The sequence below is a fragment of the Myotis myotis genome, unplaced genomic scaffold (genome assembly GCF_014108235.1).
Source record: "Myotis myotis isolate mMyoMyo1 unplaced genomic scaffold, mMyoMyo1.p scaffold_m19_p_12, whole genome shotgun sequence".
NCBI classification, from domain to species: domain Eukaryota; kingdom Metazoa; phylum Chordata; class Mammalia; order Chiroptera; family Vespertilionidae; genus Myotis; species Myotis myotis.
The window spans coordinates 5,213,808-5,229,637 of NW_023416316.1; the positions used below are offsets into that span (position 1 = coordinate 5,213,808).

A 15,830-nucleotide genomic window follows, 5' to 3' on the forward strand; every position below is an offset into this window, starting at 1 on the left:
TATTCTTGGGGTTTAGGAAACTCACTCGAGTTTGCCTGCCTGTGAGGTTTTGTACAAGTCTGAGCACTCCCAGACATTTCTCCTTCTCATCCAGTCCTGCCATGCTGGATAACTTTGGATCTCAGCTCGACATGTAGCTTCTTCCAGGAAGCCCTCCATGATGTTCCACCCCTCCAGATGAGGTCAGGAACCCTGTAACAAGGCCTTACTGTACCGCAACTGAGCTCATATAACACTCCTTCCTGGAGTCAGGGACCAGCAATCCCTAGTTCTTAGCCTGACAGCTGGCACTTAAGGGGCTCTTCCTATTGGTTGGATGAATGAATGAATGAGTGTTGGGGAATGAGATGGATGTGTTTAAGGATGGAGATGGTTCAAGACTGGGACAGGACAAGGGTGGAGAGATGAGGATTATGAAATAGGACAAGAGAATGGGTTGGGCAAGACTAGGGACCCCAAGCCCTCCTCCTTGACCTGCTGTCCCTGGCAGCCATCACGAAATCTGCTATTGTCTCAGCCAGCACAGCACCCCCCTCCCCCCAAGGAGAGTCACCACAGGCGTGTACAGGTTGGTTTATTTACAAATATACTGATGTCTCATTTTTGTTGTTGTTGTTTCCATTTTCTGCTTTTGTGGGGAGAGCGGAAGGTGAGAGTGGAGGGCAGGGTGGGGCTGGTGATGTGGTAAACGCTAATAAATAATTTAACAATGACAAGTTATTAAATAAAATGTGTCTGGGGATGGTGGGTGGGCAGTGAGAGTCTGTACAAGGAAAACAGAGGAATGGCCAGTGGCCCGGTTCCCACACCCAGCTAGGCTGGGCTCCTGGGGGAACCCCAGTGGGGTGGGGGGCACCAGCAAAGAGGCTCATTGGAAATGGCCCCTCCCAAGGGCCACAGGCTGGAGGGTCGGTCCTCCTGCTCCCCAGCCCCCAGGCTGTGTGTGCCCGGGAGTGTGGGCCTGTGAGCCTCCATGTGCGTCCGGGTGTGAGTGTGCGTGTCCATGTGCGTGCGTGAGCGTAGACTCCTTCCCCACAGGGCACAGTGAGCCCCAGAGCTGTGGGTTCTCCCAGGCGGGAGGTGAGATCCTCACCCCGGGTAGTGCCCAGAGCTCAGGTGGGGCCAGGCAGGGCTCGGCCAGCTCTCCCTCCTCCAAGGTTGTGTGTGTGTGAAGTGAGGGCCGCCAGCTCCAGGGGAGTGGGCAAGGCAGGTGAGCCCCTAAAGGAGAAGAGGCTGCCCCGGCCTCATGCTGTGGGCCTGATCCTGCTGATCTGCAGCCCCCACCTCCACCTCCTCCAGGAAGCCTTCCGGGATGGCTAACCCACTTGCACCAACCCCTTCTCTTACAGGCTCTGTGGGACCCCGGGTCTGACCCTGGGAACCACTGGGTCCCTCTGTCCATGGAGAAGGCAGACGAGGCTCTGGCTGGTGGCACTAGCCCACCTCATTGTCCCTCCTCTGCCCTCACTCGCTGTCACCTGGGATAGATTCCTTCTTCTCTCTGAGTCTCAACTTCCCCAGCAGTCTCCTGCCTGCCCGCCACTCACTTCCTGCCTCTTCCTCCAGAGACCAGATTCTTACTTCTCTCTTCCCTCGGGCTTCCCCCTCCCCACCCCACCCCCACAGTGATGATGGTCCCTCACCCTGGAGGGGACGGGGGTCCTGACTACTCACTGCCCCCCATGTCAAGGCTGCACTTCCACCCATGCAGCGGGAAGAGCCTGCTCCCCTCGGCCTGCCCCAGGCCCCAGCGAGCCTGCCGGTGCTGTGTGCTTCTGCTGGGTGACCCTGAGCACTTGCCTCCCTTCTTTGGGCCTCAGGTTCCTCATCTGAGAAATGGGTCCCCAACAAGGTCTGGGACAGAGTGTGTACGCCTCTTCAGGAGAGAGACCCCTACATCTCCATGTAGGTGGGCCCTACATCATGCTCATCTGTGTCCCCACCTCTGGCCCAGGGCTGGGCAGAGTAAGTCTGACCCTGGGCTCAGCTCTGGCTGTCACTGACTGGTTGTCAGGGGGCTGGTGGGTCCTCTCCCCTCTCCCAGGGGGAGGGGCTGGACAAGATGACCCATTCCTGAGGTTCCTTCCAACTTAGAGCCTGGGAGAGAAGGGCAGGTGTCCCAAGGGCCTCCACGCCTGGCCCTGCCCAAGCGCCCCCGCCATTGTCAGACTGTGTGGATGCAGAAGGAGAAAGGGCGGCATCTCTCCAGAAACCAGCATGGCTGCCGGGACCAGGAGATAAGAGAGGAAGGCTGAGGCTGCAGATGGACCGCGGCCATCAACTGAGGCCCCCAGGGAAGTTCTGTGTGGAGCATGAGCCCACAAGGGCCAGGCTGGCTGCTTAGCACGAGGGGGGGGCGGGGGCGGCGCCTGGTCCCCCTCGGCCAGCTGCCCTGGAGAGAGCCGGGTTAGGTTTGCACACAGGAGCCAGCAGGGGTGGGAGATGGGCCCAGGTCTCGGAAAGGCTGAGGTTTCCCCTGCTGACAGAGGAGCAAAACCACAGAGCAGCTTGGGGAACAGTGAGGATCCCCGAGAGGGCCAGGAAGAGCAGCCCAAAGACAGTCAACCATCGTCCCATTTGTGCAAAGGCCGGACAAGCAGACCTCTGGGTGGCAGCCTAGGGCTCTGAGTCAGAATTAAGGGCAGGGCTGTGAGCACCTGGCTGAGGACACGGGGACGTCCAGGGGTCAATGAGCGTAGGGACCATCAGCCTGACCTCACTTCCCCTTTGGCGGGGTTAGAGTTGCGTGCACTGAGGGTGGGGGCTGACATAGTGTATTTGGCTTCCAGCAGCTCCCAAACAGGGCTGGAGGTGCAGTAGGAATGCATCACCCAAGAAGGGCTGGTTAATGGGCCAACGCCAAACAGGGAGAGGCCCTGAGGGTCCAAATCCTCCCCCTGCCCCCCCACACAGAGAAGAGAGAGGGGGCTGAGCTCTCCTGTGTGTGATGGTCCCTGGATTCACTTACAGAAGGGCAGGGCGAGTTTCCAAGTTTATGCGGCCTAAACCATTCACTGGATCTCGGGCCACATTAACAAAGGCAGGGCACCGAACACTGGGGAGGTGAAGGGCCTGCACACTTTGGCTGGCGGATGTCCGTGGGAAGACTGGGCTATCTGTACTCCACGCCTTTAGAAGGAAAGCTGGAGCCCAGCTGTGGGGACAGTTTTAAGAGGAAGAGCGGAGGAAACTGGAAAAGCCTGGCTTGGAGAAGCAAGGACTCGGGGCTGAAAAAGGCGGAGGTAAGATCAGCAGAAAAGGGCAGCTGGCTGGGCTCCTGTCACTTGTGAGGTCCTTCCCGCCTGGAGGTTCTGCCATTTTGCCCAGCTCTGCCTGGTTCTAAGCTCTGTCTCTGCCCTTGGAGCTGGCTGGTGGCCGCCCTGTGTGCTCAGGAGACCAGCCTCCTTCTGGGCTGAGGAGGCCCCCATCCTCTCCCCTCCTCCCCCCGACTCCCCGCTTCCTCTCCTTTCACTATATGAGGAGGGGCTCCCTCCCAGCCTGGCCTCTCTCCCCTTCCTGACCAGGCAGGACTGCTCCGCAGAAGCCGCTGTCTCCTTCAGTGTCTCTACGTCTCTGTGCATATCCGCACGTGTGCCGTTAGTGTGTGCGCATCTGCACGTGTGTCTCTGGCCCTCAGGTCTGCCTGGCTCCGTCTTCCCTCCCCAGTGACTCCCCCCAGGGCAGAGCCATGGTGGGCCTGGCACCTGGCTGGCTCCTCCCCACCTCTGCCCCTGCTCTGGCTGGGAGGGGTGACCCTCGGCCCCAGGCCTGCCCTCAGAGGTGGGGGTGGGGGTGGGGGGGGGGCGGGCGCCCGCACAGGGTACGGTAGTTTCTCACAGGTAACAGGCCTCGCGCGAATCATCCTGGGGCCTGCACGGGGCGCTGCCTTGGCCTAAGCCTGGGCCATGGAGCTTGGCGGGACACAGAGAGGATGTTAAAAAAATAGAGAGAATTTAAGCTTCCCAAAAAAGATGGGGACAGAGGAGGCGATGGAGGCCGAGGTGGGGCGAGGAGGCGAGTGGCTGTCCGAGAGCTCTGGGTCCCTGGGGGTGACACGGTCTGTGTGGGCAGGACACAGCCCTGCGCAGGCTGTGCTCAACTGCCTGTCCGGCTGTGCCCAGCGGGCACTTCAGCCAGGCCCGGCTGGCCGAGGGGAGGGCACCATATGGCTGTCGGTAGAGTCTGTGCGGGTGGCGGGGCCAGGAGGGTGGGGCTGGCCGCTGTGGTCCGCGGTCCCACCCCAGGACCCGAGCCCCAGTGTCCGTGCGGCCAGCTGGCTCTCAGGAGGCGAAGTAGGAACTCTGCATGGAGTAGAGCCGGTCGATGGGGTTCCCCACGCGGGCCTGCAGGGAACCCACGTCGGAGGAGCCGAGGAAGCAGTCGCTGAGGCTGGTTAAGGAGGTATCGCTGTCGATGTCGTGGAAGATGGAGTCGTTCCCTGGGGGGCAGAGGGGCGTCAGGAGGGGGGTGAGGGCTGAGGCTCCTGGGGACCCTGTCGGCCTACAGGCTGTGGCTGGAGGTGAGGGGGCGGCAGGATGACCTGCCAGCAGCTCCTGAGCAGAGGGGCTGGGCCATAGGCAGGGTCTCGAGGGCCCCCTTCCTGTCGGGGGGAGGCGCAGGGGCTGCAGGCCCTGGGGTGGGGTGGCTGCCATGGCCCCAGGCCGCCAGGCCAGGCAGGGGGCAGGGGTGGTGCTGGGGCGGGAGGGGGTGGGGCAGCTTACCATAGGGGTTCATGTGGTCACCTGGCATTTGGGGTGGCGTGAGGCCCTGCTGGAAGGGGTCGCTGCTGCCATAGGGGCTCTGCTCCATGGCCACGATCTGCTGCTGGGGCGGGGCCAGCGGCGTGTAGGAGGCCATCATGCCCTCCATGCGGCTCGACAGGACCTCTGGGGGCAGAGCACGCCGTCACCGCCAGGCCCTGCCCGCCCTGTTCTGTACCCCAGGAGCCCCTACAGGTGCAGCCCCAGGGTCCCCACAGACCTCCTACCTACCCCTGGCCACCCACGGCGTCCCTCCGACCTTCTCCAGGCCTCCCCGGGGACACCCACACCCTGCAGCTGAGGTTGCCTGTGGCCTTCCTGGGCCCACAGGACACGGAGCCCAGTTCTCCGAGCCCCACCCCCCCTCCCCAGACACACACTCCAGCTCCTCTTCCAGAACCAGCCTCTCAGAAGCCAGAGGCGCCCCCCACTCCCCCATCCTCCAAAGGCCCTGCACTCCAGGAGCTCACGCCTCTGGGAGACACCTAGGCAGGCGGTGATGAGTCAGCGTGTGGGTGCAGTGAGCGCCTGCATCTGGGAGCATCCAGGTGGGGCAGGAACCCCGGCCAAGGAGGCCCAGAAAAGGCTTCCTGGACGAAGGGGCCTCACCCCCATGTGACTTAAAGAACCAACAAGGGTTTGACAGGCTCGAGAGGGGGCAGCTGAGTCTGGGGGCCTGCTGGGAACCCCAGGGGCACACCTCCTGTGCTGCCTGGGAGACGAGGCAGTGGTTGCGGCCTCCGGAATCCACTGTCCGGGGAGAGGGGCAGAGGGAGCAGCGGGGAAGAGCTGGGCCCCGAGGCCATGGCCTTGAAGCCCTGGGTCAGCCTGGGACACTGGCCCCCGAAGTCCTGAGCGAAGGGCCCGGCATCTGCCGGGAGCCCCTGCCTCACTCCAGAGCAGGCAGCTCGGGGTCCCCACCCACTTCAGTGCCCCAGAGAGTCCCCGTGCCTCCCTTCAAGGCCTGAAGGTTCCGTGTCCCCCTGAGGCCTGGGAGACCAGCCTGGCATTTTGGCAAAGCCCAGTGTTGGAGGGGCTGCCTCCTGCCCCTTTAACGAGCCCCTCCCCGTCCAGCAGGAGCCCAGCCGGACTCCTCCACACCATGCATTCTCTGGAGACTCCGCTGTGGGCAGCGGGGCCTGAGGTCAGGGTGCGCACCAGCTTGGGAGCCCCGTAGAGGCGAGGCCGGCTCTGTCCCTTATTGCCCAACGGGCCCTGTCTCACTGAGCCCAGCCTCATCTGTGAAATAGGACACGGCAACGCCCTTCCTCACGGGGACCTGTGAGAACTGAGATGGAGTGTGTCACGTGACGAGTTCGGTGTCTGGCACACGGTGACAGGGAGCAGAGGACTGCGGTTTTAACATCAGGACGTCTGCCACCCCCCGGCTGCCCACCTGCCACCCCTCCTGCGTCCTGTGGTCACTGCCATCCCTCCTGCGTCCTGTGGTCGCTGCCCCCCTCCTGCGTCCTGTGGTCACTGCCACCCCACTGCCCCCCTCCTGTGTCCTGTGGTCGCTGCCACCCCTCCTGTGTCCTGTGGTCACTGCCACCTCTCCTGCGTCCTGTGGTCGCTGCCACCCCTCCTGCGTCCTGTGGTCGCTGCCACCTCTCCTGTGTCCTGTGGTCACTGCCACCTCTCCTGCGTCCTGTGGTCACTGCCACCTCTCCTGCGTCCTGTGGTCGCTGCCCCCCTCCTGCGTCCTGTGGTCGCTGCCACCCCTCCTGTGTCCTGTGGTCGCTGCCACCCCTCCTGCGTCCTGTGGTCACTGCCACCTCTCCTGCGTCCTGTGGTTGCTGCCACCCCTCCTGCGTCCTGTGGTCGCTGCCCCCCTCCTGCGTCCTGTGGTCACTGCCACCCCACTGCCCCCCTCCTGCGTCCTGTGGTCACTGCCACCTCTCCTGCGTCCTGTGGTCGCTGCCACCCCTCCTGCGTCCTGTGGTCGCTGCCCCCCTCCTGCGTCCTGTGGTCACTGCCACCCCACTGCCCCCCTCCTGCGTCCTGTGGTCACTGCCACCTCTCCTGCGTCCTGTGGTCATTGCCCCCCTCCTGCGTCCTGTGGTCACTGCCACTCCTCCTGCGTCCTGTGGTCGCTGCCACCTCTCGGCTTCACTGGGCTCAGCTGGTTCCAAGGCAGCTGTGCCCTGAGCTGACAGCCTTGGGGAAGGTTCCTTGGGCGTCTTGGTGTGAGTGATGGAGCCAGGCCCCCTGGTCCCTGCCCCGGCCCCGGCCCCGGCTCACCTTGGCCCAGCCGCTGAGAGTTCTGCTGCTCCTGCTGCTGCTGGTGCCGCCGTGCCAACTTCTTCATCTGTGGGAGACACAGTTCATGCCAGTCCCCACCCTTCCCCTACCTCCCCCATTAGTTCCCCCATACACCAGGCCCTCTGTCTCCTGCCCGCAGCCCCCTCCACTCTGCCCAGCGGGGGCAGGGGCCGGTGGCCTCTCACCTTGGCTCTTTGGTTCTGAAACCAGACCTGGACCACGCGCACGCTGAGGCCTGTCTCTGCTGCCAGTGTCTCGCGGACCTGCCAGGAGAGGGAGAGAGGGAGGCAGGTCAGGCCCGGGGAGGTGGTGGGCTGGGGATGGATGGATGAGCAGGAGGTGGAGGGACATCCCCGTCCCCAGGCAGCATGGACAGGGTGGTGTCTGGAAAGGCAGCTGGTGTGGTCACCCCACCCCACCCCCCGCCTCTCACCTTCCGGCAGGGCTTGGAGGAGACCTCGAAGGAGGCCTTGAAGGCTCTTCGCTGCTGCGTTGTGAGGATGGTGCGGGGTCGCTTGGGCCTCCGGGGGTCCTTCCCGTCATCCCCGCTGCCCTTGCTCTGGCCGCCCTGCCCCTTGGCAGGCTTCATGTCCCCATCCTCGTCCTCACTCTTCACTGTGGGGACACAACCCAGCCTGTCAGCCGCCTGATGGGATCCAAGTGCCTCAGCCTCTGCCTCCCGCCAACACCTGCCATGGCCTCTGGCACCTGGAGACCCCAGGCTAGGGGCCAACCTTGGAGAAAACCAGTTCTGCCAGCCCAGCACCAGCCAGGCCCCAGGGCCCAGAGAACCTTCTGGAAGCTTCCAGGGACTAAGAATTGACAGGCAAGGACCGTGCTCCAGATGTTCTCACACAGGAGAGTATTCATGACCATGACAGGCAGACAGGCACACACACACGCACACTCACCCACCAGCACTCACACATACAGACTGGCACGTGGGCCCACCAAGGCTCGAGCAATGCAGCTCACAGACATCTCCACACACACAGGCGCATGCGCACAGGCAGGACAACCAGGCACGCACGCACACGCATGCAGAGCATGTGTATTCACCCAGAGACACACCCGCAATACCATGTCCACTGCCACTCCATGCCCCAGAGTCGTGGGTCCCAGAGATGCCAGCCCTCCCCCAGCGCCCTGCCCAGTCCCTCACCCTGCCGCCTGCCCGCCCCCCCCCGTCCCCCCCCCCCAGCTCCAGCCGGGCTCACCGGAGTCAGACTCATCGGGGCTCACAGAGCTGAGCAGGTCCTTCTCCTTCTCGTAGTCGCCCTTGCACAGCAGCTGGCCCTCCTTGAGCACGAACTCATCGCCCTTGCGGAGCTGCCGCTCACAGACGCAGCAGCAGAAGCAGCCCAGGTGGTACACGCACTCCAGCGCCCGCATCACAAACTCGGTGGGGGCGATCTTCTCCATGCAGCCGCTGCACTTGGCCGCGAAGAGCCTGCGGGTGCACAGAGCGGGCACGTCAGCTGGGCTCGGGGTCCCTCCCAGAGGCCACTGCCTATGGAGAGCCTCTCCCACCACCCTGACCCTCCAGCCCAAGTGGGAGGAGCCCTCCCTGGGCACGGAGCCACATGGGGAGGGTCCGTGACCTCAGGGTGGGCACTGGGCATCCTGCCCAGAGGTGCCCTCTCCCGTATGTCAGCTCAGGGCCCTTTCCACTCAGAGACACAGTGGCCACTAGAGGGCAGAGTACAAGGTTAGCCTTAACCTTTCCCAGGTTGGCCCCAGCCTGAGGGGAAGGGCAGGCAACCCACAGGTCCATCCACCCTCGCCCCAGGATCTGCTCTGCCTCCTCCCTGCCCCTCCACCACCCTCACATCCAAGCAGTTCCCACCCTGGCCAACCTACCCCCAGCATGGGCCCCTCTTCTCCTTTCTGAGTGACTGTTCCAGTCCCCTCCCTGGGCTCCTGGCCCCTCCAACCCTTTACCTTCCAGGATGAGAGCCAGAAAGATCTGCCTAAAACACTCACCCGGTCAAGCTGCTTCCCTGCTCTAGACTCTTCCATGGCTCCCTACTGCCCTTGGGAGAACATCAGGTTCCTGAGTCTGGCACTCGCGGCCCTTCACGATCCTGCCTCTTTTCCCCCCACCCCTGCTCCCCCAGGCTGTGCCTCTCCAGAGCACCCCAACACTGCCTTTCTTTCTTTCTCTGGCCCTGGGCTTAGCTAACACCCACTTATCCCTCTGTTCAGCTTAAGCATTGCTACCATGAAGTGATGTGTTTACTGAGCATGCACAGCAGGCCAGCTGCTGCTCTAAGCACTCTGCCTGCAGAAACACATTTGATCCTCGCGGCACCCCTCTGGGACCGGGCGGAATACTAATCCCATTTTAGAGATTAGGAAACTGAGGTGCTCAGCGCTGGAGTCACTTGCTCAGAGTCACATGATAGTAAACGATGGAGCCCACGCTGAGCCTGGATCTATTCGGGTCCCCCCAGGACAACGCGGATCCCTTTCCCCTCCGGGATGCACAGCCCGCTGGGGGCCCCGGCCCCGGCCCCGCGTGTGCAGAAGGGTCTGAGCAGCATGGCCCCTCCTCTGCCCGCAGCTACTGACCGCTCCTCTGGCCGCCCATCCCTATCACGTGCTCTGCTCTGTGGGAACTCAGCCCCAACAACACTTTGATGGAAAAATTTATGAAGAATCAAATTATTGCTGCTGGGAGGGAATTAAAACCATTTTTCATTCCCCGTGTCCCCGGGCCACGTCTGTGGGCGCCACCTTGGGAGCGCTGTGCACATCCCATCCCTCTTTATGGCCCGCCATCGCAGGCGCAGATTACAGCTGCAATTCTCTACTAATCGGTTCTGGAACAGCCATAAACGCGAGGCCTGGCCTGCCTCCCTCCCCGGGGCTGCCGTCAGCGCCGCCCACAGTGAGCTGCTAAGATGCAGGGGACAGGGCCAGGCCCCATCTGCCTGCTGCCCCCGGCACCGGCCCGGGCACTCAAATTGGGGGCATCCCCAGCAACCCTGCCACCCCCTCCATCCTACCCTGCAGGCTCCTATTCATCCTGCGATGCCCAACTCCAATGCCACTTCCTCTGGGAAGCCTTCTTTGCTGGCCCGGTCTTGGGAAGGTGGCCTCAATGCTCACCTGAGCTTCTCTGGCCTCAGTCCCCTCTCCCATAAAACAGGGAGTCACAGAGCATCCCTCAAAGGGCTGTTGTCAGAATCCAGTGACACTGGGCATGTAACTTGGCGAACGAGGGTCACGTGGGAGGGACCGCACTGCCCGTTAGCTCTGCGCCGGTTCCTCGGGCAGGACCTCACTCCACCGGGACCTCAGGGAGGCCCTGAGGGTTCGTGACGCAGGTGAGTGAAGGTGTGGGGTGGGCTGAGGCTCCAGGCAGACGGGACCCCCAGCCCAGACGGTGGGGGACTCTGCAGGAAGAACCTGGCCTGGTTGTGGGCTCTAATTTGGCCCTTTGGCTGGAGAGCTTTGTTCAGGGTACAACCTACCCAGCTGTCCATGGCAGCCTCAGGCAGAGGCCCCGCCCAGCTCTGCTGAGGGGCTGGCGAGGGAGCGAAGGAGCCAGGTTTGCAAACTCGCTGCTCTGACACGGAGGACAAGTCTGTCCTGCCCCCTCACTGTCCCTCTGTCCGGTCCCCACACTTGACCTGGTGTCCCAGGGGCCCCAGTAAGGATTGCAGCCGCCTCTGTGGCCCACGAGTGGACAGGCAGCGGCCACCTCCATGCCAGCATGGCAGGCCCAGGCTCAGGCGGCGGTCAGCACCTCGGGGCTCCCCAGGAGGCCTGCTTAGGTGGGGAGAGGGGCTGCGGGCGGGCGGTGACCCGCATTTGCAGGCACTGCCACCGGGCACTGCCACCGTGCAGGCGCATTCAGAACAGCCCTGCTAATGCCTTGGCAGCAGGGGGTCGATTGCTACTTTCTCCAAACTCATCAACACAATCTATTATTAATACTTCTCCAAAGGCTCAGTGCCGCCATTACTGCGGCAGCGCCAGCCACTCGGGGCATCATCTGTTATCTAGATTGCAAAAACTCGGGAAATAAAACAAACGGCGCGCACTTTATAAACCGAATGTGCCATCCGTTAGGTCTCTGAGCATCTCTCCTCCCAATAAAACATCAGGGGGGACACATGAAATACTCGCTCCCAATTACGGGGTGCCTTTGTCTATCGTGCAGGGGTGAGAGCTGCGTGGGAGGGGCTGGGGCACCAGCGGGGTCCCCTCCTCTGCGTGAGCCCCCACTCCTTCCCTCAGTCCCTCCCACCGTGGAGGGGTTGGTGGCAGCAGCGCGGAGAAGCAGACCCAGCCACAGGAGGGGTGGCACTGGCATCAGACGGACTCGGGCTCCATGCCTGGTTCCACCACTGCTGGCTAGTGACGGGGCAAGTGATGTCCTCGCTCTGAGCCTCAGTTTACTTACCTGTATAATGGGCTTGACAACACTGCCTGCTTCTCCGTGTGAAGGTGCAGTAAGTTGTCAGCACAAAGCGGCGAGCGCAGACGGAGTGGTCAGGGGCTGCGCAGGCTGTGTGAGGCCAGAAGCCTCTCTAGGGATGTCTCCGATGCGGACTAGAGGGGCAGAGTGAGTCAGCATGGAGAGCCTCCCGCTGCTCTACCTCCGCCCCCAGGGGCTCTGGAGCCTGGCCCTGACCTCAATTCCCACTCAACCACTCCCTGGTTCTGTGACTCTGTGACCTTGGGCAAGTCAGTCTGTTTCCTCATCTGTAAGATGGGGACAATAGTCCCTGCTCCTCAAAATTGTGTTAGCGATTCCAGACGGGCGTGTCCCTGCTGCCCGCACTGGGGCTGGGAGGAAGGGATGGGGGGGCCCTGGGGTCAGGGCATGCTGGGTACCGGGAGGCTCAGAAGCTCTGGCCCAGGAGGAGCTGCCTGGCTTCCCCCGCCCGCTGCCGGCCCTCTCAGTGTCCCTCATCCCGCTTCCCCCCTTGCGCCCCCTTCCACACACCGAATCTAGAGGGCAGCTTTGTGGCCACATCACAGGCACACGGCCTCGCTGGTCACCCACACAGTCCTCCTCCCCATTTTCCGTGTAAACGGCCAAGCCTTTCCTCCCGCTTCCTACTGCTGGGTCACCATGCCCTGTGCTTCCCGTCTGCCCCCAAACACCTGCTGATCTGGAAGGACTTGGCCTGGGTGTCTCCTCTCCAGTCTTAGCGGATGCATCCCTCTGAGTTCCCTATCCTCATACCCCGCCCCCCCCGACCCCCAATTGTAGCACAGATACTAGGGACTCTGAATATTTCCAGGTCCACCTGCCCCTGGGTCACCTCTGAGCACCAGGCCCTGAATACAAAAAGGTGAGCAATGAATGTTTGCCGAACCAACCAAGACAGTCCTGTTCAGCCTGTGCAGCAGGGAGAGGCAGTCCCCACCCCCAACCTGGTCTGGTGGGGGCCCCTGGGGCAGCAGAGCCATCTGGGAGGGGCTCTGGGAGGAGTGGGGCTGGAGCAGGCAGCCTGGGGTTCCATCCTGGCTCCATAACTTTGGTCAAGACATTGAACATCTCTGAGCCTCAACTTCTTCATCTGAGAAATGGGAACGATGGCATCTACCTATGGCGTTGCTGGGAGGGCCGGCACAGAACCAAGGATACGCTCCAAGAGCTGGTGTCTGCCCTTCTCTTGTTCCACCTGGGCCCAACATGCCTTTGTCCAGCCCCCTCGTTGGAGTCTCTGAGATTCCGGAGAGAAGCATCCCTGACACCTGTCCCAACCCTACCTCCCTCCCTCTCGTGACCACCTGGGTTCTAGATCGGGCCTTCTCGCTTCTGTGTGGCCTGAGCTGGATTCTCTGTCTGTCTCATTAACATGTCTGAGCACTGCTAAAGCTCAGTTATCATCTCCTGCATCACCGCAGTAAACCCAGAGCCCTCAAAGGAAGACTGCTTCCCTCCCATTTTACAGATGAGCACATCAAGGTGCAGAGGGCAGGTGACGCGTTCAAGGTCACATGGCAGCATCACTGTATACCCCCTCCCTGCTCCATGCATCCAAGTGTTTCACTGCTGGTCACCACCTTGCCCTGTGATCTGAGTATCACACCCATGTCTGTCTGCCCTCAAGGCTCTGAATGTCCTGGGACAGGGGCCTGATTCATCCCGAGTTCTCATTACTCAGCACAAGCCTGGTGCCCAGTAGATGTGGCTGAGCAGACTTTTCTTAAGCCAAACTGAACATGTTCCCCTCACAAGCAGCCCCCTCACCCCCCCAATATCATCTGCGATTGTGGAGCAAAAATTCCCTTTCCGGAGATGCCACTTCCCTTAAAGAGTCCCAGGCTATAACCTATCTCTAGCTCCTCTGAGTTTTTGTTGGTTTATTTATTTAATGCTCAATTTATTAAAGTCCTCGAGCTAATAAGCAAAACTCTAAAAACCAATGTTTTCTGGAGCATTTGCACATGGATTAGAAATCTGATCCACTAATTTCTCTTCAGCCACTGACGACTGCAGAGATGCGCACAGGATGGCTGATTCTTTCACCTGATAAAACTGGGTTCCTCACGTCCTGGGAGGACTCCCACCTCTCCTCAGGGGTCTGCACACCCGCATCTTGGAGTCCATACAGCATGTATCAGGCCTGGAAACCTGGCGCTGAACCTCACACAAGCTCCTTCTCTCAGAGCCTCAGTGTCTCCATCTGTCCAATGGGGATAATGGCTGGGCACATGCGATAGGTTAAACAAATGGGGCTCATGGTCCCTGACATCATCTCTCCAGGACCTCCAGCACCCCACCCACCGTCCTTGCTCTACCTCCTCCTCACTGCACTGCCCTTCCCATCCCCTGCCACCGAATTGCACAGTTTATGTAGCCCCTTGCTGGGGACTCAGTCTAAGAGCATGCAACCATTTCAGGATAAGTCCAAACACCCACTTATGGCACTCACGGCCCCACTCCACCTGTCGCCCCTGGCCCCCGATCCTCTGCTACAGCTGCCATGCTCCTCCTTGCTCCTTGAACACTGCAGGTTCCTGCCTGCCTCCTTAACACTCAAAACCCCACCTGCCTCCAAGACCTGTCTTTTTCCTCCCTTTCCTTTGCTTCTTGTTTAAACCCTTTTTCATCCTTTAAGACCCAATGTAAGTGTCACCACCTCCGGGAAGCCTTCCCTGATGCCCACAGACCCTGAAATTTGTGTGTCTGAAGCCCCACTGACCTAGACATCAGGAACTGGGTGCAGTTCGCCCCCACGGCCCTGGGCTCTGGCGACTGAGGAGGCGGTCCCTGAGTGCCTGTTGAACGAGTGAACAACCTTGTGGGAAATGGCATGGGCAGCCAGAGATATGGGATATTGGACCAGAGGATATTGGATACTCTGCTTTGGGGCGTCTGAGAACGATACCAGGTGACAAGAGAAATGAACCCGCCCTCCGCTGTCCCGGCCTCTTCGCAACTATACAACCTGGAGCCCAGTGTCCCAACTTTCTTTCTTTTTTTTCCCCCCAACTTTCTTATCAAGGAAGTTGTATACACGGCTCCTGCTGGGCTGGGAGTCCTGCAGCAAACCCCAATAGCCCCTCACCCCGATCACACAGAAAGCCCCGGGTGCCACGTGCTGTTACATGACCTCCCTGACCACTGCAGAATGGGCCAGGCCTGGACACGTGACTCAAGGTGGGCCCATCAGACCCTCTGTCCCGTGTCCCTTCCTTCCCCTGCTCACTCAAGGGCTCTTTGTCCGCCCCTCCATCCTCAGACGTGTGCTTGCTCACAGCTCCAGCACCAGCTGTGCGGCCTTGGCTCATTCACATCCCTTCTCTGAGCCTCAGTTTCCTCTTCTGTAAAATGGGGCTGTTGCTCCCTCCTCGGCTGGTGGTTGAGGACCTGGTGAGTTTTAACCTATGTGAGACAGCCCGGCCCAGGGCCTGGCACACAGGGGGGCATCTGGCAGGTGTGTGCTCCCTCCCCTCCTCAGTCTCTCACCATGTGGCCTGGTATAAGCTCTGGAACCTTCCCTTCCTCATCTCTAATTTCAGTCTGCAGCCCCTGGTCACGTTGTTCCTTGGGTCTGTGCTCTCCCTGTCTGTCAGTCTGTCTGCCCCTTTGAGGTGGGGACTTCCGTCAGACCCTCCCCGGACCACACTGGGGAACAGGCAGATTCTGGCCTGGGTTACCTGAGGGCCTCTCCAGGCTCACGTCCCACAGTCCCTGGAATCACTCCCTCCATGGGGTCCACCAGGCTTGGCGCCCAGAACCCCAGCCCCTCTGTCCTCACTGGCTAACCTTCTTCTTCTTTTAAGATTTGTAATTGACTTTTAGAGAGAGAGGAAGGGAGAGACAGAAAAACACCGATATGAGAGCAGCTGCCTTCTGCACGCCCCCTGCCGGGGATCAAGCCTGAAACTCAAGCGTGTGCCCTGACTGGGAATCGAACCTGCGACCTTTAGATGCACGGGAGGATGTTCAACTAACTGAGCCACACCGGCCAGGGCCCCACTGGCGACACCTTCTCGCATTTACCCAGCAAACACCCGTGGAGGCTGGCTGTGAGCCCAGCCCCCAAGATGCCTGGGGAGCAGAGTCAGACCAGAGCTGGCTCCCTGGGGTCCGCTCGGCGAGCTGGGAGGCAGGGAAAGGCGCGCTGGCCCGGCAGGAGAGCTGGGCACTTCTTGGGTAAAGGGGCGTGGCACACCGTTAAGAACCTGCTTCTGGAGGCAGGAGGACTGTCCAGGGGTCTGAATCCCAGCTCTGCCACCCACAAGCTGTCTGGAAACTAGGGACCTCCACCCGCCCTCCGGGTCTCACGATAATGCCTCACCCTCTGTGCCAGGCCGCGGAACAGGCCCCTCCACAGC

The 15,830-nt window shown here is 61.2% G+C and overlaps 1 protein-coding gene across 2 annotated transcripts in view; it reads right to left on the bottom strand.

Moving 5' to 3' along the window:
• Positions 1 to 563: 563 nt before the first annotated feature.
• Positions 564 to 15,830, bottom strand: part of LMX1B (LIM homeobox transcription factor 1 beta) — a 77,938-nt gene continuing 62,671 nt past the window's right edge. The window contains exons 3-8 of one of the 2 annotated variants that reach the window (XM_036329631.1): positions 8,240 to 8,472; positions 7,456 to 7,637; positions 7,208 to 7,285; positions 7,002 to 7,068; positions 4,743 to 4,886; positions 564 to 4,438 (exon numbers count right to left, since the gene is read on the bottom strand). In XM_036329631.1, the coding sequence (XP_036185524.1) occupies positions 4,281 to 4,438; positions 4,743 to 4,886; positions 7,002 to 7,068; positions 7,208 to 7,285; positions 7,456 to 7,637; positions 8,240 to 8,472 (862 nt within the window). In that variant the 3' untranslated portion in view covers positions 564 to 4,280. Of the gene's footprint in view, positions 4,439 to 4,721; positions 4,887 to 7,001; positions 7,069 to 7,207; positions 7,286 to 7,455; positions 7,638 to 8,239; positions 8,473 to 15,830 lie in introns of both variants that reach the window. The other variant, XM_036329629.1, reaches the window with a different exon arrangement.